The sequence below is a fragment of the Catharus ustulatus genome, chromosome 35 (genome assembly GCF_009819885.2).
Source record: "Catharus ustulatus isolate bCatUst1 chromosome 35, bCatUst1.pri.v2, whole genome shotgun sequence".
Taxonomy (NCBI): Eukaryota; Metazoa; Chordata; class Aves; order Passeriformes; family Turdidae; genus Catharus; species Catharus ustulatus.
Genome location: NC_046255.1, coordinates 1,526,804 through 1,549,579, shown reverse-complemented (window position 1 = coordinate 1,549,579; position 22,776 = coordinate 1,526,804). Strand labels below are relative to the sequence as shown.

The 22,776-nt window shown below is 55.4% G+C and overlaps 1 protein-coding gene across 1 annotated transcript; it reads right to left on the bottom strand.

The window, feature by feature from the left end:
- Positions 1-2,740: 2,740 nt before the first annotated feature.
- PPP1R12C (protein phosphatase 1 regulatory subunit 12C) lies at positions 2,741-22,643 on the bottom strand (the record flags this gene model as incomplete). The annotated part of the gene is given in 22 exon segments (XM_042780114.1): positions 2,741-3,190; positions 3,277-3,327; positions 4,632-4,682; positions 6,149-6,253; positions 6,339-6,362; positions 6,365-6,396; positions 7,296-7,339; positions 7,428-7,471; positions 8,648-8,755; positions 10,034-10,124; positions 10,228-10,284; positions 10,457-10,491; positions 10,737-10,848; positions 10,954-11,000; positions 11,801-11,966; positions 14,052-14,146; positions 14,933-15,007; positions 17,587-17,731; positions 18,393-18,552; positions 20,779-20,897; positions 21,757-21,887; positions 22,386-22,643. Coding segments are annotated over 22 exon segments (2,037 nt in total), but the record flags the coding sequence as incomplete, so codon positions are not given.
- Between the last annotated feature and the right edge of the window lie 133 nt (positions 22,644-22,776).

Sequence of the window (22,776 nt, the reverse complement as noted above, 5' to 3'; positions counted from 1 at the left end):
GGTCACACCCCTCATTATGGGGCTGAGCTCCCCAAAATGGGGTCACACCCCCTCGTTATGGGGTCACAATCCCTAAAATGGGGTCACATCCCCCAAAATGGGGCTGAGCCCCCTTAAAATGGGGTCACACCCCCTCGTTATGGGGCTGAGACCCCCAAAATGGGGTCAAACCCCCAAAAAGGGGCCGAGCACCCCAAAATGGGGTCACACCCCTCATTATGGGGTCACACCCCTCATTATGGGGTCACACCCCCTCGTTATGGGGCTGAGCCCCCCAAAATGGGGTCACACTCCCCAAAATGGGGTCATACCCCCCAAATTGGGGCTGAGCCCCCCAAAATGGGGTCACACCCCCCAAAATGGGTCCCACCCCCCCACTGGGGTCCCTCCTGTTCCCTGGGGGCCGCGGGTGCCCCCCCCCGGGCTCCCCCGGCCCCCCCCTGACCTCCTTCTCTCCCCAGCTACCGCCCGGCGCTGCCGACGGCCCAGCTGGGGCCCCTGATGGGGCTGGAGCCCCCCGAGCGCCGCCGCTTCCTGGGGGGGCTGCCCCTCACCTTCACCGGGCCCGACCGCGGCGCCATCGACTGCCGGCAGAGCCTGGCGGCCCTGCCCCACATCTGAGCCACACCCGAGGCACAGCTGAGCCCCCCACTCACAGCTGGGCCTGGTCTGAGCCCCCCACCCACAGCTGGGCCTGTCCTGAGCCCCCCACCCAGAGCTGGGCCCACCCTGAGCCCCCCACCCAGAGCTGGGCCCACCCTGAGCCCCTCACCCACAGCTCAGCCTGCCCTGAGCCCCCCACCCACAGCTGGGCCTGTCCTGAGCCCCCCACCCACAGCTGGGCCCACCCTGAGCCCCCCACCCACAGCTGAGCCCCCCACCCACGGCTGGGCCTGTCCTGAGCCCCCCACCCACAGCTCAGCCTGTCCTGAGCCCCCCACCCACAGCTGAGCCCCCCACCCACAGCTGGGCCTGCCCTGAGCCCCCCACCCACAGCTGGGCCCCCCACCCGCAGCTGGGCCTGCCCTGAGCCCCCCACCCACAGCTGGGCCTGTCCTGAGCCCCCCACCCACAGCTCAGCTTCTCCTGAGCCCCCCACCCACAGCTGGGCCTGTCCTGAGCCCCCCACCCACAGCTGGGCCCACCCTGAGCCCCCCACCCACAGCTCAGCCCGCCCTGAGCCCCCCACCCACAGCTGGGCCTGTCCTGAGCCCCCTGCCCCACACAGGGGGGATGTGGGGTGGGGGACACGAGTTGGGGGGCCTGGATCCGGAATTGTGGGGTCTGGATCCCAAACTGGGGGGCCTGGGTCCGGAATTGTGGGGCTTGGATCCCAAACTGGGGGGCCTGGATCTACCCCAGGACCTCCCCTGCCCTCCTTGTCAGCCCCACAGAAGGATTTGGGGTGGGGGGATCCCGAATTGTGGGGCCTGGATCTGCCCCAGAACCACCAAGGGGTGGAAATTTGGGGTGGGGGATCCCCAGTTGTGGGGCCTGGATCCCGAATTTTGGGGCCTGGATCCCAAGTTTTGGGGTCTGGATCTGCCCCAGGACCTCCCCTGCCCCACAGAGAGGGGGACTGGGGTGGGGGGTCCCCAGCTGTGGGGGCTGGAGCTGCCCCAGCACCTTGAGGGGTGGAAATTTGGGGTGGGGGGTCCCCAGCTGTGGGGGCTGGGCCTGCCCCAGAACCTTCTCTGCCCCACAGAGGAAGATTTGGGGTGGGGGGATCCGAATTGTGGGGGCTGGATCTGCCCCACAACCACTGAGGGGGTGGAAATTTGGGGTGGGGGGGGCCCAGACCCACCCCCCAAACACGGAGGGGGAGAATTTGGGGAGGGGTCTGTGGGGGCCAAACTAAACCCAGCTCTGCTCCCCCACGTTTTTCTCTCTCTCTTTTCCCCCCCAAAGTTTTGTTTTGTTATTTTAACCGTGCCTCAGTTTCTCTCTCTTCTTCCTGCTGCCGAGGTTTCGTCCCCCCCGGCCCCACGGAGAGACCCCAGCCCCACGGAGGAGGGAGAGAGAGGAGACCCCGCCCGGAGCACCCCAAAATCCGCGCGGCCGTGGCGCCCCTCAGCAGCTCCCGGAGCCCCCCCGGCCTCATCCTCATCATCCTCATCATCCTCAATCCCTCATCGGACTCGTGGGGTGTTCCCCAACGCCCCCTCCCCCCCAAAAAAAAAAAAAAAAAAAAAAAAGAAAAAAAAGGAAAAAAAAAAAAGAAAAGGAAACGCCCCCCCCAAAGCAAGAAGGAGTTGGGGGAGGGGGCCCCGCCATCGCCGCCGCCGCTTCTCCTCCTCCTCCCCTGGGTCTTTGCGCTGCTCAAATCCCCCTTTTTTTGGTTCGTATTTAATTTATTTCCACCCCTCCCCCCACCCCCCCTCCCCCCTCAGATCCTCTCCCCCCTCCCCTCCCCCACCCCCCAGCGTCTCTTTGCAGGTAAAAGTCGCCCCCTCCCCCCTTTCCCCCTCCCCTTTTTTCCCCCCCCGCCCTCCTTCTCTTTTCTCTCTTTTTTAACCTTTTTTTGGACAGAATAAAGGAAAAACAAAAAACAAAAAAAGGACGAAAACGGGGTCGGAGTGACGGGTGGGTGGGTGGGGGAGGGGCGGGGTGGGGGAGGGGAATTTGTACCTACAGAGCTTGATAAATATATTTATATAAAAAAACTACACACAATAATCACCCCTCCCCCACGGCTTTTTTTTCCTATTTTTTAATTATTTCCTCTTATTTTTTATCTTTTTTTTTCTGCACAAAAATATTGGCGGGAGGGAAGGGCAGGAAAATGGCGGAATGGGCGGGGCTCTGGGGAGGCCCCGCCCCCACAATCTGATTGGACGAACAGCACATGATTGGCATGCGGGGAGAGGTTGGGGGCGGGGCCTGGCCCTCACAGACCACGCCCCCCTTTTGGCCACACCCCTTTTGGCAGCTTCAACCTCAGTGCAACAAAAATGGCTCCGCCCCCTTTTGGCTCCGCCCCCTGGCGATTTGGCTCCACCCACTCCTTTGGCCACGCCCCGGGCGCATTTGGCTCCGCCCCCGCATGGGGGGAGGTTTGGGGGTGAATTTGGGGGGGATTTTGGGGGTCTGGGGGGTCCCGGGGTCACTTGGAGAGTTTGCTGATGACCCTGATGAGCGCCGCGTTCTCGTCCTTGAGCCGCTGGTTGTCGGCCCGAAGATCCGAGAGAGCCTGGGGGAGGGAGGGAGGGTCCGGGAGTTGCCCAAAAATCGCCTCAGGATTGTGAGGATTTAGGGGGGATCGGGTGGGGAATTCACCTTCAGCTCCTCCTCCAGCTCAGCCGCCTTCAGCTCCAGCGCTCGGCGCTCCTGCGGGTAAAGGGGGGATCTGAAAGGGGGTTTAGGGGGAACGGTGGGGAGGGTGAGGGGAAAAGGGTAAAATGTGAGGGGAAAAATGGCAGGGAACGTGAGGGGAAAGGGTAAAATGTGAGGGGAAAAATGGCAGGGAACGTGAGGGGGGAAAGGGTAAAATGTGAGGGGGAAAAATGGCAGGGAACGTGAGGGGAAAGAGTAAAATGTGAGGGGGAAAAATGGCAGGGTACGTGAGGGGAAATGTGCTGAGAATGTGAGGGGGAAAGGGCAGAGAACATGAGGGGGGAAAGGGGAAAACGTGAGGGGAAAGTGGGGAGAAACGTAAGGGGGAAAATGTGAGGGGAAAAAGGGCGGGAAACGTGAGGGGAGAAAATGGCGGGGAACGTGAGGGGAGAAGGGCAAAATGTGATGGGAAAAACAGTGGGAAAGGTGAGGGGAAAGTGGCAGGGAACGTGAGGGAAAAAGGGCAAAATGTGAGGGGGAAAATGGCAGAAAACGTGAGGGGAGAAGGGCAAGGAATATGAGGGGGAAAAGGGCAAAACGTGAGGGGAAAGTGGGGGGAAACAGGCGAAAATGTGAGGGGAAAATGGCAAGAAACGTGAGGGGAAAAACAGTGGGAAAGGTGAGGGGGAAAAGGGGGAAAATGTGAGGGGAAAAGAGGGGAAAATGTGAGGGGGAAAATGGCAGAAAACGTGAGGGGAAAATAGGGAGAAACACGAGTGGGAAAGAGGAAAATGTGAGGAGAAAAAGAGCGGGAAACGTGAGGGGAAAATGGATGGAATGTGAGGGGAAAAAGCAAAAAAACATGAGGGGAAAAAGGAAAAACTGTGAAGCAAAAATGGCGGGAACGTGAGGGGACAAAATGGCGGAAATGGTGAGGGACAAAATGGCGGGAAAGCTGAGGGGACAAAATGGCGGAAATGGGAGGGGACAAAATGGCGGAAATGGGAGGGAACAAAATGGCGGAAACGTGAGGGGAAAACCTGCAGGAAATTTAAAGTAAAAATGAGGGAATTGTGGAGGGAAATTTGAAATAAAAATAAGGGAATTGTGGAGGGAAATTTGAAATAAAAATGAGGGAATTGTGGAGGGAAATTTGAAATAAAATCAGGCAATTGTGGAGGGAAATTTGAAATAAAATGAGGGAATTGTGGAGGGAAATTTGAAATAAAAATGAGGGAATTGTGGAGGGAAAGTAGAGGTAAAAATGAGGGAACTGTGGAGAGAAATTTGAAATAAAAACGAGGAAACTGTGCAGGGTCTCTGAGGGAGCTCTGGGTGATTTTTTTGGGGTCACTCACGAATCTCTCCAGCTCCAGCCGGGCCGGACGCTCCGCGCTGCGCTCCTGGCGCTGGGCAAGGAGAAAAGGGGGGGTCAGTGACCACTGAGTGACCACTGAGTGACCAGTGACCTGAGTGACCAGTGAGTGACCAGTGAATGACCACTGACTGACCTGAGTGACTGCTGAGTGACCGCTGACCTGAGTGATCAGTGACCACAGTGACCACTGAGTGACCACTGAGTGACCAGTGACCTGAGTGACCAGTGAGTGACTGCTGAGTGACCACTGAGTGACCACTGAGTGACCCGAGTGAACCTGAGTGACTCTGAGTGACCCTGAGTGACCAGTGACTGACCAGTGAGTGACCAGTGAGTGACTGCTGAGTCACCCTGAGTGAGCACTGACTTGAGTGACCAGTAACCCGAGTGACCACTGACCTGAGTGACCACTGAGTGACCACTGAGTGACCCAGAGTAACCACAGTGACCAGTGACTGCTGAGTGACCCTGAGTGACCAGTGAGTGACCCTGAGTGCCCACTAACCTGCGTGACCAGTGAGTGACTCTGAGGGACCGCTGAGTGACCAGTGACCACTGACTGACCCCTGAGTGACCCTGACCTGCATGACCTGTCAGTGACCCCTGAGTGACCAGTGAGTGCCCACTGACCTGAGTGACCACTGAGTGACCCTGAGTGACCAGTGACCCTGAGTGACCAGTGAGTGACCCGAGTGACCCTGAGTGCCCACTGACCTGAGTGACCCCTGAGTGACCAGTGACCCTGAGTGACCCTGAGTGACCAGTGACCCTGAGTGACCAGTGAGTGACCCCTGAGTGACCCTGAGTGCCCACTGACCTGAGTGACCCCTGACCTGAGTGATCCCTGAGTGACCAGTGAGTGCCCACTGACCTGAGTGACCCCTGACCTGAGTGATCCCTGACCTGAGTGACCCCTGAGTGACCAGTGAGTGACCCTGAGTGACGAATGAGTGCCCACTGACCTGAGTAACCAATGAGTGACCAATGACTGACCAGCGAGTGCCCACAGACCCGAGTGCCCCCTGACCTGCATGACCCTGACCACTGACCAGTGAGTAACCAGTGAGTGACCACTGAGTGACCCCTGAGTAACCAGTGAGTGACCCTGAGTGACCCCTGAGTGACCAGTGAGTGCCTACTGACCTGCGTGACCCTGACCTGAGTGACCATTAACCAGTGAGTGCCCACTGACCTGAGTGACTGCTGACCAGTGAGTAACCCCTGACCCCTGAGTGACCGTGACCTGTGTGACCCTGAGCGACCAGTGAGTGACCCTTGTGTGATCCTGAGTGACCAATGAGTGACCAGTGAGTGCCCACTGACCTGAGTGACCAGTGAGTGACCCTGAGTGACCACTGACTGACCCCTGAGTGCCCACTGACCTGAGTGACCCTGAGTGCCCCCTGACCTGCGTGACCCTGACCACTGACCAGTGAGTAACCAGTGAGTGACCAGTGAGTGACCCCTGACCTGCGTGACCCCTGCGTGACCCCTGACCTGCGTGACCCTCTCCAGCTCCAGCCGGCTCTGGGTCAGCGCCAGCTCGGCCTCCTGCAGCTGCTCCCGGATCCGCTCGTTCTCCTCCCACAGCTCCTGGAACAGCTGGGGGGGGTTTGGGGGTGGGGGGGCTCCAGCTGTGCCCCCCCCTCCCCAAATTCGGGGATCCCCCCCCCCAACGAGGCCTCACCTGCTGGTAATCGAAGGGAGGGGCCGGGGGGGGGCGGAGCCCGTTGGGGGGGGCGCGGCTGTGGGGGAGGGGAGGGGGGTGAGGGGGGTGAGACCCCCAAAATCACTGAGACCCCTCCCCAAAATTATCTCAGACTCCCCAAAAATCAGAGACTCCCCTCAAAATCATAGAGACCCCCACCCAAATCACACAGACCCCCCAAAATTACCTCAGACCCCCCAAAAATCATCTCAGAAACCCCAAAATCACAGAGACCCCTCCCCAAAATTAACTGAGACCTCGCCCAAAATCACAGAGACCCCTCAAAATCACCTCAGGAACCCCAAAATCATAGAGACCCCTCCCCAAATCACAGAGACCCCTCCCCAAAATCACAGAGACCCCCCCAAAACCAGAGAGACACCCCCAAAATCACCTCAGAAACCCCAAATTCACAGAGACCCCTCCCCAAATCACAGAGACCCCCCCAAAAATCACTGAGACCCCTCCCCAAATCACAGAGATCCCCCAAAATTACAAAAACACCCCCAAAAATCACAGAGACCCCTCCCAAAATTACCTCAGGAACCCCAAAATCACAGAGACCCCTCCCCAAAATTATCTCAGACCCCCCAAAATTGCAGAGACCCCCCCCAAAAATCACAGAGACCCCCCCCAAAATCACAGACCCCCCAAAAATCACAGAGACCCCCCCAAAATTATCTCAGACCCCCCAAAATTGCAGAGACCCCCCCCTCAAAATCATAGAGACCCCCCAAAAATCACAGACCCCCCAAAAATCACAGAGACCCCCCCAAAAATCACAGAGACCCCTCCCAAAATTATCTCAGACCCCCCAAAATTGCAGAGACTCCTCCCAAAAATCACAGAGACCCCTCCCAAAATTACCTCAGACCCCCCAGAATCCCCCAGACCCCCCAAAATCCCCCCCCAGGACCCCCCCAAATCCCCCCATACCTGGGTGGGGGAGGGGCGTCCTCGGGCCCGTCGCTCTCCGAGCCCTGGGTGGGGGAGGGGCACAGAGGTTGGGGGGGGGTCCTGGGGGGAATTTTGGGGTGTTTTCCCCCCCCCACCCCTCCCCCCCCTCACCTGGGACAGGCTCCGCCCCCCCGGGGGCTTCGGCGGCTCCGCCCCTGAGGGACACAAAAATTATTTTGGGGGGGGGGAGGGGATTTTGGGGACCCCTCCCCCAAATCCTCAGCACCCCCCAAAATTCCAGAGGTGGGTCCTGAGGTGGGGGAGGGGATTTTGGGGATTTTGGGGAGGGGTCACCCACCTTTGGTCACCTGTGCAGGGGGGCTGGGGGGGGCGGGGAGCCGGGGGGGGTCCTGGGGTGGGGGAGGGGGGTGAGAAAAAGGGGGAGAGAGACCCCCAAGGAAACCCCAAAATTCCCAAAAATCCCCCAAAAATCCCCACCCAGGACAGCCCCAGACCCCAAAATCCCCCCAAATTCCCCCAAAATCTCATCCCAGAGCCCCCAAATCCCCTCCAGGACCCCCAAAATTCCCCCAAATTCTCCCCCAGGACCCCAAAATGCCTCCTGGGACCCCCAAAATTCCCCCAAATTCCCCCCAAAATCCCCTCCCAGGACAGCCCCAGACCCCAAAATCCCCTCCAGGACCCCCAAAATTCTGCCAGAGACCAAAAATCTCCCCAAATTTTCCCCCAGGACCCCCAAAATCTGTCCTGGGACCCCCAAATTCCCCCAAAATCCCCTTCAGGGCACCCTGAGACCCCCAAATCCCCCAAATTTCCCCAAAATCCCATCCCACGACCCCCAAAATTCCCTCCAGGACCCCAAAATTCCCTCAAAAACCCACCAGGGACCCCAAAATCCCCTCCCAGGACACCCTGAGACCCCAAAATTCCCCCAAAATCCCCTCCAGGACCCCCAAAATCCCCCAAATTTTCCCCCAGGACCCCCAAAATCCCCCAATTTCCCCCAAGGACCCCCAAATTTCCCCCGAGTTTTCCCCCAGGACCCCAAAATCCCACCTGGGACTCCCAAAATCCACCCAGGACCCCAAAATTCCCTGAAATTCCCCCAAATTTCTCCCAGGGACCCCAAAAATCTCACCCAGGACCCCGAAATTCCCACCTGGGACCCCCAAAATCCCCTCCAGGACCCACCAGGGTCCCCAGAATTCCCCAAAATTCCCCCAGGGACCCCAAAAATCTCCTCCAGGACCCCCAAAATCCCCCAATTTTTCCCCAGGACTCCCAAAATCCCACCTGGGACCCCCAAATTCCCCCCAGGACCCCCCAAATTCCCCCCCAAATCCCCCCCAAATTTCCCCCCCAGCACTCACGGCCGGCTCCCGGCTGCCCTGGTCCCTGATTGGCTGCTCCTGGCCACGCCCCTCGGCCGCCCGGCCAATCCCCTGCTCCGCCGCCCGCAGCTCCGGCAGGGTCACGCCCTGGGCGGGGCCGGGGTCACCCGGGGGTCACCAAGGGGTCAGCCGGGGGTCACCCAGGGGTCACCCAGGGGTCACCCAGGGCTGATTTGGGGGGAATTTGGGGAGGTTCTTAGGGGATTTGGGGAGATTTTGGGGTGATTTCTGCTGATTTTGGGGGATTTTTGCTGATTTTGGGGGGATTTCAGTGATTTTTGGGGGATTTCAGATTATTTTGGGTGATTTCAGGTTATTTTGGGGTCATTTCAGATTATTTTGGGGTGATTTTTGGTGATTTTAGAACAATTTCGAATTATTTTTGGGTCTCTGTCTCTAGACTGTTTTCAGGGTGATTTTTGGGGTAATTCCAGCTGATTTTAGTGTGATTTCAGCTGATTTTGGGGTGACTTCAAGTGATTTTAGGTAATTCCAGCTGATTTCAGCTGACTTCTGGGTGATTTCAGCTGACTCTGGATTATTTTTTGTGATTCTGGATGATTTCAACTGATTTCTGGTTGATTCTGGGTGATTCCAGATGATTTTAGGGTGATTTCAGCTGGTTTGAGGTGATTTTGGAGTGATTTCGGGTGATTTCAGCTGATTTTGATGTGTTTTCACCTGATTTTGGAGTGATTTGGGCTGATTTCAGCTGATTTTGGGGTGATTCCAGGTGATTTCAGCTGATTTTGGGGTGATTCCAGGTGATTTCAGATGATTTTTGGGCGATTTTGGGGTGATTTCAGCTCATATTGAGGTGGTTTCAGGTGATTTTAAGTGAATTTGGGTTGATTTCAGCTGATTTTGGTGCGATTCTGGGTGATTTTTGAGTGATTTTGGGGTGAGTTCAGCTGATTTCGGGATGAATAAAGCTGATCCTAGTTGATTTTGGGCTGATTTCAGGTGATTTTTGTGTGATTTTGTGTGATTTCAGCTGATTCTGTGTGATTTTGAGGTGATTTAGGCTGAGTTTGGGGTAATTCCAGCAGATTTTGGGGTGATTTCAGCTGATTTGGGGTGACTTCGGGTGATTTTGGAGTGATTTTGGATGATTTAGGGTGATTTTAGCTGATTTTTGGGGTGATTTTGGATGATTTGGGGTGATTTCAGCTGATTTGGGGTGATTTCAGCTGATCCCAGCTGATTTTAGGCTGATTACAGGTGATTTTTGGGTGATTTTGGATGATTTTTGGGTGATTTAGGCTCATTTTGGGGTGATTTTGGGCTGAGTTCAGCTGATTTGGGGCTGATTTTGGGGTGATTTAAGCTGATTTTGGGGTGATTTTGGGCGGTTCCGGGCCCCACCTGCGTGGCGCGCCGCGCCTGGCGCATCAGGCGGCTCCGGGCCTTGCGCTGCGACTCCGACTCCTCATCGCGGGCGGGCGGCTGGAACGGCCTGGGGTAAAAAACGGGAATTTGGGGAAAAAATGGGAATTTTGGGGGATTCTAGAGGATTTTTGGGGGATTTTTGGGGGTCTCGGGGGGGGGAGGGGCCTCACCTGCGCGGCCGCGGCTCGGGGGGGTCCTGGGGGGGTCCAGGCTGGGCGGGGGAGGGGCTGTGGGGGAGGGGCGGCAGTGTCAGCCCCTCCCCCTTTAAACCCCTTCCCCTTTAAACCCCTCCCCCTTTAAACCCCTCCCATTTAAGCCACTCCCCGTTTAAACCCCTCCCATTTAAGCCCCTCCCATTTTAGCCCCTCCCCTTAAGCCCCTCCCCCACCCTGTGCTCACCTGGAGGGTCGCTGGGTGGGGGAGGGGTCCAAAACCTGCGGGGTAGGGGTGTGGTTTATCAAAAAACAGGCGTGGTTTATCAGAAAATGGGCGTGGCTTATGACAAGGAGATGTGGTTTATCAGAAAAGGATGTGGTTTATAGAAAAGGGGGCGTGGTTTATCAGAAAGAGTGTGGTTTATTAAAGGGGGCGTGGCTTATCAGAAAAGGGCGTGGTTTATGGGAAATAGGCGTGGTTTATCATTAAACATGTGGGTTATAGAAAAGGGGCGTGGCCTCACCGTGGGTGGAGCCTTGAGCCCGGGGGATGAGGCCGAGCGGCGCACGGGGGGCGGGGCCTGCGCGGGGGGCGGGGCCTGCGCGAGGCTCGGCCACGCCCCCAAGGATCCCGACCTGCAGAGAGCCCCGGGGGGGGGCTGGGGGAGGGGCGGTGGGGGCGGGGCCAGGCCCAGGCCCCGCCCCTTGGCCCACGGGTGGGGGGTGGGGGAGGGGCCTTACCGGCTCTGGGGGGGAGGGGCCGTTGGGGGGCGGAGCTTCGGGGGGGTCTGGGGGGGGAGGGGCAGTGAGAGACCCCTCCCCCCATCCTGAGAGCCCCTCCCCCCCCAAAATCCCATTTTTTACCCCAAAATCCCCATTCCACCCCAAAATTCCCCTTTTCTTACCCCAAAATTCCCTTTTTCCACCCCAAAATTTCCCCTTTCTCCCCAAAATTTCTTTTTTTCTCCCGTCAAAATTTTAATTTTCCCCAAACTCTCGTTTTTCCCCCCAATTTTCCCCAATTCCCATTTTTTCCCCCCATTCCCCCCCACCCCCATTCCTCCCAAAATCCCACGTTTTCCCCCCAAAATTTCCATTTCCCCCCAAATCCTGCTTTTCCCCAAAATCCAATTTTTTTTTTTCCAAATCACTTTTTTTTTCCCCATTTCCCCCAAAACCAAATTTTCCCCCTTTCCCCCCAATTTTTCCCATTTTCCCCAAAATCCCATTTTTCCCCCAAATCCCATTTTTTCCCATTTCCCCCCAAATCCCAATTTTTCCCAAAATCCCATTTATTTTTTCCAAATCCCTTTTTTCCCCCATTTCCCCCAAACCCAAATTTTCCCCCTTTCCCCCCAAATTTCCCCATTTCCCCCCAAATCCCATTTTTTCCCCATTTTTCCCCAAATCCCAAAATCCCGTTTTTTTCCCAAATTCCCTTTTTTTCCCAAATCCCATTTTTTCCCCATTTCCCCCCAAATCCCAAATTCCCGTTTTTCCCCCATTTTTTCCCCCATTTTTTCCCAAATTCCCGTTTTTCCCCCCATTTATTTTCACCCCAAATTCCCGATTTTCCCCCCGTTCTCACCCCCCGGGGGGGTCTCCTCCCCGTCGCTGCCCCCCCCCCTCGTCGCTGTCGGGGTCCCCTCCCCCCCCCGGGGGGCGCAGGGGGGGGGGGCAGCGCCCCCTCCCCCACCCTCTCCCGGGCCTGCAGCCAGAGCCGCTCGCGGGAGCTGCGGCGGCACAGCGACAGCCTGGGGGGAAAAACACGGGATTTTGGGAAAAAATGGGGAATTTGGGGTGAAAAATGAGGATTTGGGGTGAAAATAAACAGGATTTGTGCAGCCAGAGCCGCTCGCGGGAGCTGCGGCGGCACAGCGACAGCCTGGGGGAAAAAAATTCAATTTTGGGAAAAATGGGGATTTGGGGTGAAAATAAATGGGATTTTGGGGTGAAAAATGGGAATTTTGGGTGAAAAATTAACAGGGTTTGTGCAGCCAGAGCCGCTCGCGGGAGCTGCGCCGGCACAGCGACATCCTGGGGGAAAAAATCGGGATTTTGGGAAAAAATGGGGATTTGGGGTGAAAATAAATGGGGATTTTGGGGTGAAAAATGAGAATTTGGGGTGAAAATAAACAGGGTTTGTGCAGCCGGAGCTGCTCGCGGGAACTGCGGCGGCACAGCGACAGCCTGGGGGAAAAAATTTAATTTTGGGAAAAAAAACAGAATTTGGGGTGAAAATAAACAGGATTTTGGGTGAAAATAAACAGGGTTTGTGCAGCCAGAGCCGCTCGCGGGAGCTGCGGCGGCACAGCGACAGCCTGGGGGAAAAAAATTCAATTTTGGGAAAAAACGGGAATTTGGGGTGAAAAATGAGGATTTTGGGGTGGAAAACGGGATTTTGGGTGAAAATAAATGGGGATTTGGGGATAAAAAATGGGGATTTGGGGTGAAAATAAACAGGGTTTGTGCAGTGGGAGCTGCGGCGGCACAGCGAGATCCTGGGGGAAAAACATTTAATTTTGGGAAAAATGGGGAAAAAATGGGAATTTGGGGTGAAAATAAATGGGAATTTGGGGATAAACAATGGGATTTTGGGTGAAAATAAATGGGGATTTGGGGATAAAAAATAAACAGGATTTGTGCAGTGGGAGCTGCGGTGGCACAGCGAGAGCCTGGGGGAAAAAACCCAGATTTTGGGAAAAAACAGAATTTGGGGTGAAAATAAACGGGATTTGGGGTGAAAATAAATGGGGATTTGGGGTGAAAATAAACAGGAATTTGTGCAGCCGGAGCTGGGGTGGCACGGAGAGATCCTGGGGGAAAAAAAACCCGGATTTTGGGAAAAATGGGGAAAAATGGGAATTTGGGGTGAAAAATGGGATTTGGGGTGAAAATAAATGGGGATTTGAGGATAAAAAATGGGATTTTGGGTGAAAATAAATGGGATTTGGGGTGAAAAATGGGGATTTTGGGTGAAAATAAATGGGGATTTGGGGTGAAAATAAACAGGATTTGTGCAGCCAGAGCTGTGGCACCACAGACAGATTCTGGGGCAAAAAAAATGAGATTTTGGGAAAAAATGGGGTAAAAAAAGGAATTTTAGGGAGGAAAACAGAGATTTTGGGAAAAGCCAGCGAGATCCTGGGGAGAAAAATCCGGAATTTGGGAAAAACAGAAATTTTGAAAGGAAAAACCGCAGATTTTGGGGAAACACGGCGAAATCTTGGGGGAAAATATAGAAATTTGGGGAAAAAACAGGAATTTGGGGGGGGGAAAACGGGAATTTTGGGATCCAGAGTGGGGATTTTTGGGGTGAAATGGGGATTTTGTGGGGGCTGGGGTGGATTTTGGGGTTTTTAGGGGTGCAGGGATGGATTTGGGGTGGATTTTGGGGTTTTGGGGGTGAATTTTGGGGTTTTTGGGGCAAATTTGGGTGGATTTTGGGGTGAATTTTGGGTTTTTTGGGGTTTTTGGGGTGGATTTTGGGGTGAATTTTGGGGTGAATTTTGGGTTTTTTGGGATTTTTTTGGGGCTCACCGGCGGTGCCTGCCCCCCCCCCGGGGTCGGGGTGGATTTTGGGGGTTTTGTTGGGGGTTTTTTTTGGGTTTTTTTGGGGTTTTTTTGGGTTTTTTTTGGGTCTCACCGGCGGTGCCTGCCCCCCCCCGGGGTCGGGGTGGATTTTGGGATGGATTTTTGGGTGGATTTGGGGTTTTTTTGGGGTGAATTTTGGGGTTTTTGGGGCTCACCGGCGGTGCCTGCCCCCCCCGGGGTCGGGGTGGATTTTTGGGGTTTTTTTGGGGTGATTTTTGGGTTTTTTTGGGGTTTTTTTGGCTCACCGGCGGTGCCTGCCCCCCCCCGGGGCCGGGGGGGCTCCCTCGGGCTCCGGTGCCGGGGGTGGGGGAGGGGCCCCCGGGTCCTTCTGCCTGCGGAGCTGGGGGGGGGGGAGGGGCGGTCAGGACCCCCCAGGACCCCCCAGAGGGGACCCCAAAATGGGGGAGGGGTCTGGGGGGGATTTGGGGGTCCTGGGGGGAAATTTTGGGGTCCTGGAAGGGATTTTGGGGGTCCCTGGGGGGAAATTTGGGGAGGATTTTGGGGATTTTGGGGGTCCTGGGGGGATTTTGGGGAGGATTTTGGGGGATTTGGGGGTCCTGGGGGGGAAATTTTGGGGTCCTGGAAAAAATCTTGGGGGTCCCAGGGTGATTTTGGGGAGGATTTTGGGAATTTTGGGGTCCCACGTGGGGTTGAGAACTCCTGGGGGGGTTGTGGGGAGCCCAGAGTGAATTTTGGGGTGAGCTTTGGGGTTTTTGGGGTTTTGGGGGATGCCAGGGTGGATTTTGGGGGCTTTTTTTGGATTTGGATTTTGGGGTTTTTGGGGTGGATTTTTGGGTGAATTTGGGGTGGATTACAAATAAATTTTGGGGTGCTTTATGTGGATTTTGGGGTGGATTTTGGGGTGGATTTTGGGTTGGATTTTGGGGTTTTTGGGGTGAATTTTGGGGTTTTTGGGGCTCACGTGGTGTTTGCCACATCCTGGGGGTGTTTATTTGAATTTTGAGTGAATTTTGGGGTTTTTTTTGGTGTTTTTTGGGGTGAATTTTGGGGTTTTGGGGCTCACGTGGTGTTTGCCACATCCTGGTGGTGTTTATTTGGATTTTGAGTGGATTTTGGGGTTTTTTTTGGTGTTTTTTGGGGTGGATTTTGTATTTTTGGGGCTCACGTGGTGCTGGCGCCGCTGCAGCTCCTCCAGCAGGGGCAGGGTGTCCTCGGCAGCCAGGTCACAGGGACGCTGCCCCTGGGCCCCAAAACTGAACTGAGACCCCAAAAATATCCCAAAATAGCCCAAAATAACCCAAAATATCCCAAAATATCCCAAAAACCTCCCCTGGAAACCCCAAACACAGCCCTGGGCCCCAAAAACACCCCTGAGACCCCCAAAATATCCCAAAATAGCCCAAAAACCTCCCCTGGGACCCCAAACACAGCCCTTGGATCCCAAAAATTGAACTGAGACCCCAAAATAACCCAAAATATCCCAAAATATCCCAAAATATCCCAAAATATCCCAAAATATCCCAAAAACCTCCCATGGAACCCCAAAGAACAGCCCTGGGACCCCAAAAACTGAACTGAGACCCCAAAAATATCCCAAAATATCCCAAAAATATCCCAAAAACTTCCCCTGGAACCCCAAAAACCAAACTGAGACCCCAAAATAACCCAAAATATCCCAAAAACCTCCCCTGGAATCCCCAAACACAACCCTGGGACCCCAAAAACTGAACTGAGACCCCCCAAAATATCCCAAAATATCCCAAAAATATCCCAAAAACCTCCCCTGGGACCCAAAAACTGAACTGAGACCCCCAAAATATCCCAAAATATCCCAAAATATCCCACAAACTTCCCCTGGGACCCCAAAAACCGAACTGAGACCCCAAAAATATCCCAAAATATCCCAAAAACCTCCCCTGGAAACCCAAAAATCAAACTGAGACCCCAAAAATATCCCAAAATATCCCAAAATATCCCAAAATAGCCCAAAATAGCCCAAAAACCTCCTCTGGAAACCCCAAACACAGCCCTGGGCCCCAAAAAAACCCCTGAGACCCCCAAAAATAACCCAAAATATCCCAAAATATCCCAAAAACCTCCCATGGAACCCAAAAACTGAACTGAGACCCCAAAAATATCATAAAAACAGCCCTGAGACCCCCCAAAATATCCCAAATACCCCAAAAACCTCCCCTGGGACCCAAAAACTGAACTGAGACCCCCCCAAAATATCCCAAAATATCCCAAAATATCCCAAAAACCTCCCCTGGAACCCCAAACACAGCCCTGGGACCCCAAAAACTGAACTGAGACCCCAAAAATATCCCAAAATATCCCCAAAACACAGCCCTGGGATCCCAAAAAAAACCCTGAGACCCCCAAAACAACCCAAAATATCCCAAAATATCCCAAAAAACCTCCCCTGGAAACCCCAAACACAGCCCTGGGCCCCAAAAACTGAACTGAGACCCCAAAAATATCACAAAAACCTCCCCTGGGACCCCAAACACAACACCTGGGCCCCAAAAAAAACCCTGAGACCCCCAAAAATATCCCAAAATATCCCAAAATATCCCAAAAATCTCCCCTGGAACCCCAAAAACCAAACTGAGACCCCAAAAATATCCCAAAATATCCCAAAATAGCCCAAAACCCTCCCCTGGGACCCAAACCACAGCCCTGGGACCCCAAAAACTGAACTGAGACCCCAAAAATATCCCAAAATATCCCAAAATATCCCAAAAACCTCCCCTGGAAACCCCAAAAATCAAACTGAGACCCCAAAAATATCATAAAAACAGCCCTGGGACCCCCCAAAATAACCCAAAATATCCCAAAAACCTCCCCTGGAAACCCCAAAAATCAAACTGAGACCCCAAAAACTGAACTGAGACCCCAAAATAACCCAAAATAACCCAAAATATCCCAAAATATCCCAAAAACCTCCCCCGGGATCCCAAAAACTGAACTGAGACCCCAAAAATATCCCAAAATATCCCCAAAACACAGCCCTGGGATCCCAAAAAAAACCCTGAGACCCCCAAAACAACCCAAAATATCCCAAAATATCCCAAAAAACCTCCCCTGGAAACCCCAAACACAGCCCTGGGCCCCAAAAACTGAACTGAGACCCCAAAAATATCACAAAAACCTCCCCTGGGACCCCAAACACAGCCCTGGGCCCCAAAAAAACCCCTGAGACCCCAAAAATAACCCAAAATATCCCAAAATATCCCAAAAACCTCCCCTGGAATCCCAAAAACACCCCTGAGACCCCCCAAAATATCCCAAAATATCCCAAAATATCCCAAAATCCTCCCCTGGAAACCCCAAAAATCAAACTGAGACCCCAAAAATATCATAAAAACAGCCCTGAGACCCCCCCAAAATAACCCAAAATATCCCAAAAACCTCCCCTGGAACCCAAAAACCAAACTGAGACCCCAAAAATTGAACTAAGACCCCCCAAAATATCCCAAAAACAGCCCTGGAACCCCAAAAATCAAACTGAGAACACCCCAAAACATCCCTGAGACCCAAAGAACAGCCCTGGGACCCCAAAACTGAACTGAGACCCCCCAAAAATAACCCAAAAAATTCCCTAAAAATAAAAAAAAATCCTTAAAAATCAGAATCCCAAAACTATCCCCCAAAAGCCTCCCAAATTCCCTCAAATTCCAAAATAAATCATAAAAAAATCACCAAAAAATCACCAAAAAATCACAAAAAATCACAAAAAAATCAGAAAAAAATCAGAAAAAAATCAGAAAAAAATTTTAAAAATTCCCCAATAAATCCCAGCCCCCCCAGGTCCCTCACCACGTTGTTCTGGGGGCTCATGTCGCACAGGTGCTCGCAGAGCAGCCTGCAGGCCTCCTCCACCCCCCAGTGCGCGGCCGCGTGCAGCGGCGTCCACCCGTCCTTGTCCCGCACGTCGGGGTCGTAGCCGGCGGCCAGCAGGAGCCTAGAGACAAAAAAAAATCCAAAATATCCCAAATTTATACCAAAAATATCAACAGCAGCAGCCTGGGGGGAAAAAAAATAAAATTTATACAAGATTTACAGCAAATTCACACAAGAAACGGGGACAGCAGGAGCCTGGGATCCAAAAAAAATCCCCAAATTTACCCCCAAAAAAATTTGGAAAAATCCCACAAAAACCACCAAAATTCCCACACCATAAAAACCCAAAGTCCACCCCAAAAAATCCCAAATAAATCCCAAAAAAACCCCAAAAAATCCGAAATAAATCCCCCAAAAGAACCAAAAAATCGCCCCAAAAAAACCTACAAAACCCCAAAAAAATCCCAAAAAATCTCAAAAAATTCCCCAAAAAAATCCCCAAAAAATCCCCAAAAAAATCCCCAAAAAATCCCCAAAAATCCCCAAAAAATCCCAAAAAATTTCCCCCAAAAATAAAAAAAAATCAAAAAAAATCCCCAAAAAAATCCCCAAAAAATCCCAAAAAAATTCCCCAAAAAATAAAAAAAAAATCAAAAAAAATCCCAAAAGAATCCCCAAAAAATCCCCAAAAATTCCCAAAAAAATCCAAAAAAAATCCCAAAAAATCCCCAAACAATTTCCCAATCCCCAAATCCCCAAACAACTCCCCAAATCCCCCTGACCTCATGACCTCGATGTAGCCCTTGGCTGCTGCCACGTGCAGGGCGCTGGCGCCGGTGGCCGGGTGGGGACAATCCCGGAGCTGCCCCGAGTCCAACCAGAGGCGCGTGTCCCGCAGCATCCGCTCCTCCTCCGCGCGCTTGGCGGCTGAGATATCCACACCTGGGACAGGTGAGACAGGTGAGACACACCTGGGGACACCTGGGGACACCCTGAGCACACCTGGGGACATCTGGGGACACCTGGGGACACCCTGACCACACCCTGAGCTCAGCCAGAGCCGCGTGTCCCGCAGCATCCGCTCCTCCTCTGCGCGCTTGGCGGCCGAAATGTCCACACCTGGGACAGGTGAGACAGGTGAGACACACCTGGGGACACCTGGGGACACCTGGGGACACCCTGACCACACCCTGATACACCTGGGGACACCTGGGGACACCTGGGGACACCTGGGGACACCCTGACCACACCCTGAGCTCAGCCAGAGCCGCGTGTCCCGCAGCATCCGCTCCTCCTCTGCGCGCTTGGCGGCCGAAATGTCCACACCTGGGACAGGTGAGACAGGTGAGACACACCTGGGGACACCTGGGGACACCTGGGGACACCCTGACCACACCCTGATACACCTGGGGACACCTGGGGACACCTGGGGACACCTGGGGACACCCTGACCACACCCTGAGCTCAGCCAGAGGCGCGTGTCCCGCAGCATCCGCTCCTCCTCCGCGCGCTTGGCTTGGGAAACATCCACACCTGGGACAGGTGAGACACACCTGAGCACACCTGAGCACACCTGGGGACACCTGGGGACACCTGGGGACATCCTAACCCCACCCTGAGCTCAGCCAGAGCCGCGTGTCCCGCAGCATCCGCTCCTCCTCCGCGCGCTTGGCGGCCGAAATGTCCACACCTGGGACAGGTGAGACACACCTGATACACCTGGGGACACCTGAGCACACCTGGGGACACCTGGGGACATCCTGACCACACCCTGAGTCCAACCAGAGCCGCGTGTCCCGCAGCATCCGCTCCTCCTCCGCGCGCTTGGCAGCTGAGATATCCACACCTGGGACAGGTGAGACAGGTGAGACACACCTGGGGACACCTGGGGACACCTGGGGACACCCTGAACACGCCTTGACCAACACTGGCCACACCTGGACACACCCTGAGCACATGTGGGCACACCTGGACATGCTGTGACCAATCCCAGACACACCTGGGCACACCCTGAGCACACCTGGATACACCTGGGCACACCTTGGGCACACCTGGATACACCTGACCAAACCTTGACCAGCAATGGACACACCTGGGCACAGCCTGAGCACATCTGGGCACACCTGGACATCCTTTCACCAATCCCAGGCATACCTGGACACGCCCTGAGCACACCTGGATACACCTGACCACACCTGGATACACCTGACCACACCTTGACCAATAAGGGACACACCTGGGCACACCCTGAGCACACCTGCCCATACCTGGGCACACCCTGACTACCCCTGGATACATCTGAGCACAACCTGAGCATACCTGGCCATGCCTGGGCACGCCCTGACCACACCTGGACACACCCTAAGCATGTGTGGGCACAACTGGACATGCTCTGACCAATCCCTGAGCACACCTGGGCACACCCTGAGCACACCTGTCTCTACCTGGCCACAGTGTGACCATACCTGGACACGCCCTGAGCACACCTGGATACACCTGACCAAGCCTTGACCATCAAGGGACACACCTGGGCACACCCTGAGCACACCTGCCCATACTTGGGCACACTGTGACTACCCCTGGATACACCTGAGCACACCCTGAGCATACCTGGCCATGCCTGGGCATGCCCTGACCACACCTGGGCACACCTTGAGCACATCTACATACACCTGGGTACACCCTGAGCACATGTGAGCACACCTGGACATGCTCTGACCAATCCCAGACACACCTGGGCATGCCCTGAGCACATCTGGGCACACCCTGAACGCACCTGGATACACCTGACCAAACCTTGACCAACAAGGGACACACCTGGACACACCCTGACCACACCTGAGCACACCTGGCCACACTGACTATACCTAGATACACCTGGCCACACCCTGAGCACACGTGGGCACACCTGGACATGCTCTGACCAATCCCTGAGCACACCTGGGCACACATGAACACACCCTGAGCATACCTGGCCATACCTGGGGACACCCTGAGCACACCTGGACACGCCCTGAGCACACCTGGAAACACCTGGGCACACCCTGACCACACCTGTCCATACCTGGATACATCTGAGCACACCTGGCCACATCCTGACTACACCTGGATACACCTGGCCACACCTTGACCACGCCCCCCCGAAGCCCCGCCCCCAGCCCCGCCCACCCCGCCTGTGCAGCTCCGCCCTCAGCAGCTCCTCCAGGGCCTCGTCCTCGGCCACCTCCAGCGGCAGCTCCAGGTCACAGGTGACGGCGGCGGCGTCCGCGCCGTGCTCCAGCAGGTACCTGGGGATGGGGGGGCTCAGGTGAGACCCTGGGAATGGGGGAGGGGCTCAGGTGAGATCCTGGGAATGGGGGAGGGGCTCAGGTGAGATCCTGGGAATGGGGGAGGGCTCAGGTGAGATCCTGGACACAGGTGAGAGCTCAGGTGAGCTCCAGGGCAGAGGGGAGGGCCTCAGGTGAGATCCTGGGCACAGGTGAGGGGGATTTTGGGGCATTATGGGTTATTTTGGGGGGATTTTGGGGGGTTTCAGGTGAGATCCTGGCCACAGGGGAGAGCTCAGGTGAGATCCTGGGCACAGGTGAGTGGGGTTTGGGGGGGGATGGGTTATTTTTGGGGTGTTTGGGGGGGTTTCAGGTGAGATCCTGGGCACAAGTGAGAGCTCAGGTGAGCTCCAGGACAGAGGGGAGGGGATTTTGGGTTATTTTTGAGGGGTTTTGGGGGTTTTCAGGTGAGCTCCAGGGGACAGGTGAGGGCTCAGGTGAGCTCCTGGACACAGAGGAGGAGGATTTGGGTTGGTTTTGGGGGATTTCAGGTTATTGTGGGTATTTTTGGGATGTTTTCGGGTGTTTAAGGATGGTTTTTAGGATATTTTGATAAGTCTAGGAATGGATTTTGGGGTGATTTTGGATATTTTGGGTCCCTCACTGTGCAATGTCCCGGCAGCCGCAGGCCGCAGCCACGTGCAGGGGGGTCAGGGCGGATTTTGGGTATTGTGGGATATTTTGGGTGGATTTTGGATATTTTGGGGTGGATTTTGGATATTTTGGGGTGATTTTGGGGTGATTTTGGGTGATTTTGGGTGATTTTGGGATATTTTGGGGTGGATTTTGGGGTGATTTTGGGATATTTGGGGTCCCTCACTGTGCGATGTCCCGGCAGCCGCAGGCCGCAGCCACGTGCAGGGGGGTCCAGCCCTCGTTGTCGGCCTGGTTCACGTCGGCCCCGCTCTCCACCAGGAACTGCACGACCTCCATGTTCTCGTCTATGCAGGCCTGGGGACGTTGGGGACACGGGGACGGGGTTGGGGACACCAGGACGGGGTTGGGGACACCCCTGGGACACCCCCAGATCCCCCCAGGGCTGCACAGTAGCCCCCAAGCCCCGCCCCATCCTTCAAGCCCCGCCCCCTCCCACCAGGCCACGCCCCTCTCACCACAGCTGTCACTCACAGTAGCCTCATCCAATCACCTTCCAGGCCACGCCCCCTCCTCCAGACCACTCCCATTGGTTAAACCCCGCCCTCTGTAGCAAGCCCCGCCCAGTTACAATCACCTTACCATGACCACGCCCCTTTCTACACCCTCCCGGCCCTTTAAAAAGGCCCCGCCCACCTCATAAACGCGGCGGTTCCTTTAAGGAAAACCACGCCCCTTCCCTAAACCCCGCCTTTTTTAAAGGCCCCGCCCACACTAAATCTACGGCGGTTCCTTTAAACGTGACCACGCCCCCTCCCCCAAACCCCGCCCCCTTCCCCGCCAGGCCCCGCCCACCTGGTGCAGGGCGCTGATCCCGTCCGCGTTGGCCCCGCCCAGCAGCGCGCGCCCCCCCCCCTCGGGCGCCATGACCATGGCGCGCGCCTCGGCGAGCTCTGCGCCTGCGCACACGGCGCGGAACTCGGCCTGGCGCTCGAACCGGACCCGGGGCGGCCCCGCCCGAGGCTCGGGCCCGGCGGGCGCGGCCGCCGCCGCCTCCTCCCAGCGCCGCAGCTGCTCCCGGCGCCGCTCCCGAGCCGCCGCCGCCGCCGCCGCCGCCGCCATCGCCGCTCCCGGGGCCGCCGCCGCCGCCGCCGCAGAGGGGGGGGCGGGGCCGGAAGCGCGGGGGCGTGGTCGCCATGGTAACGGCGGGAACGCGGCGCGCGGGGCGATGGGAAATGTGGCGGCG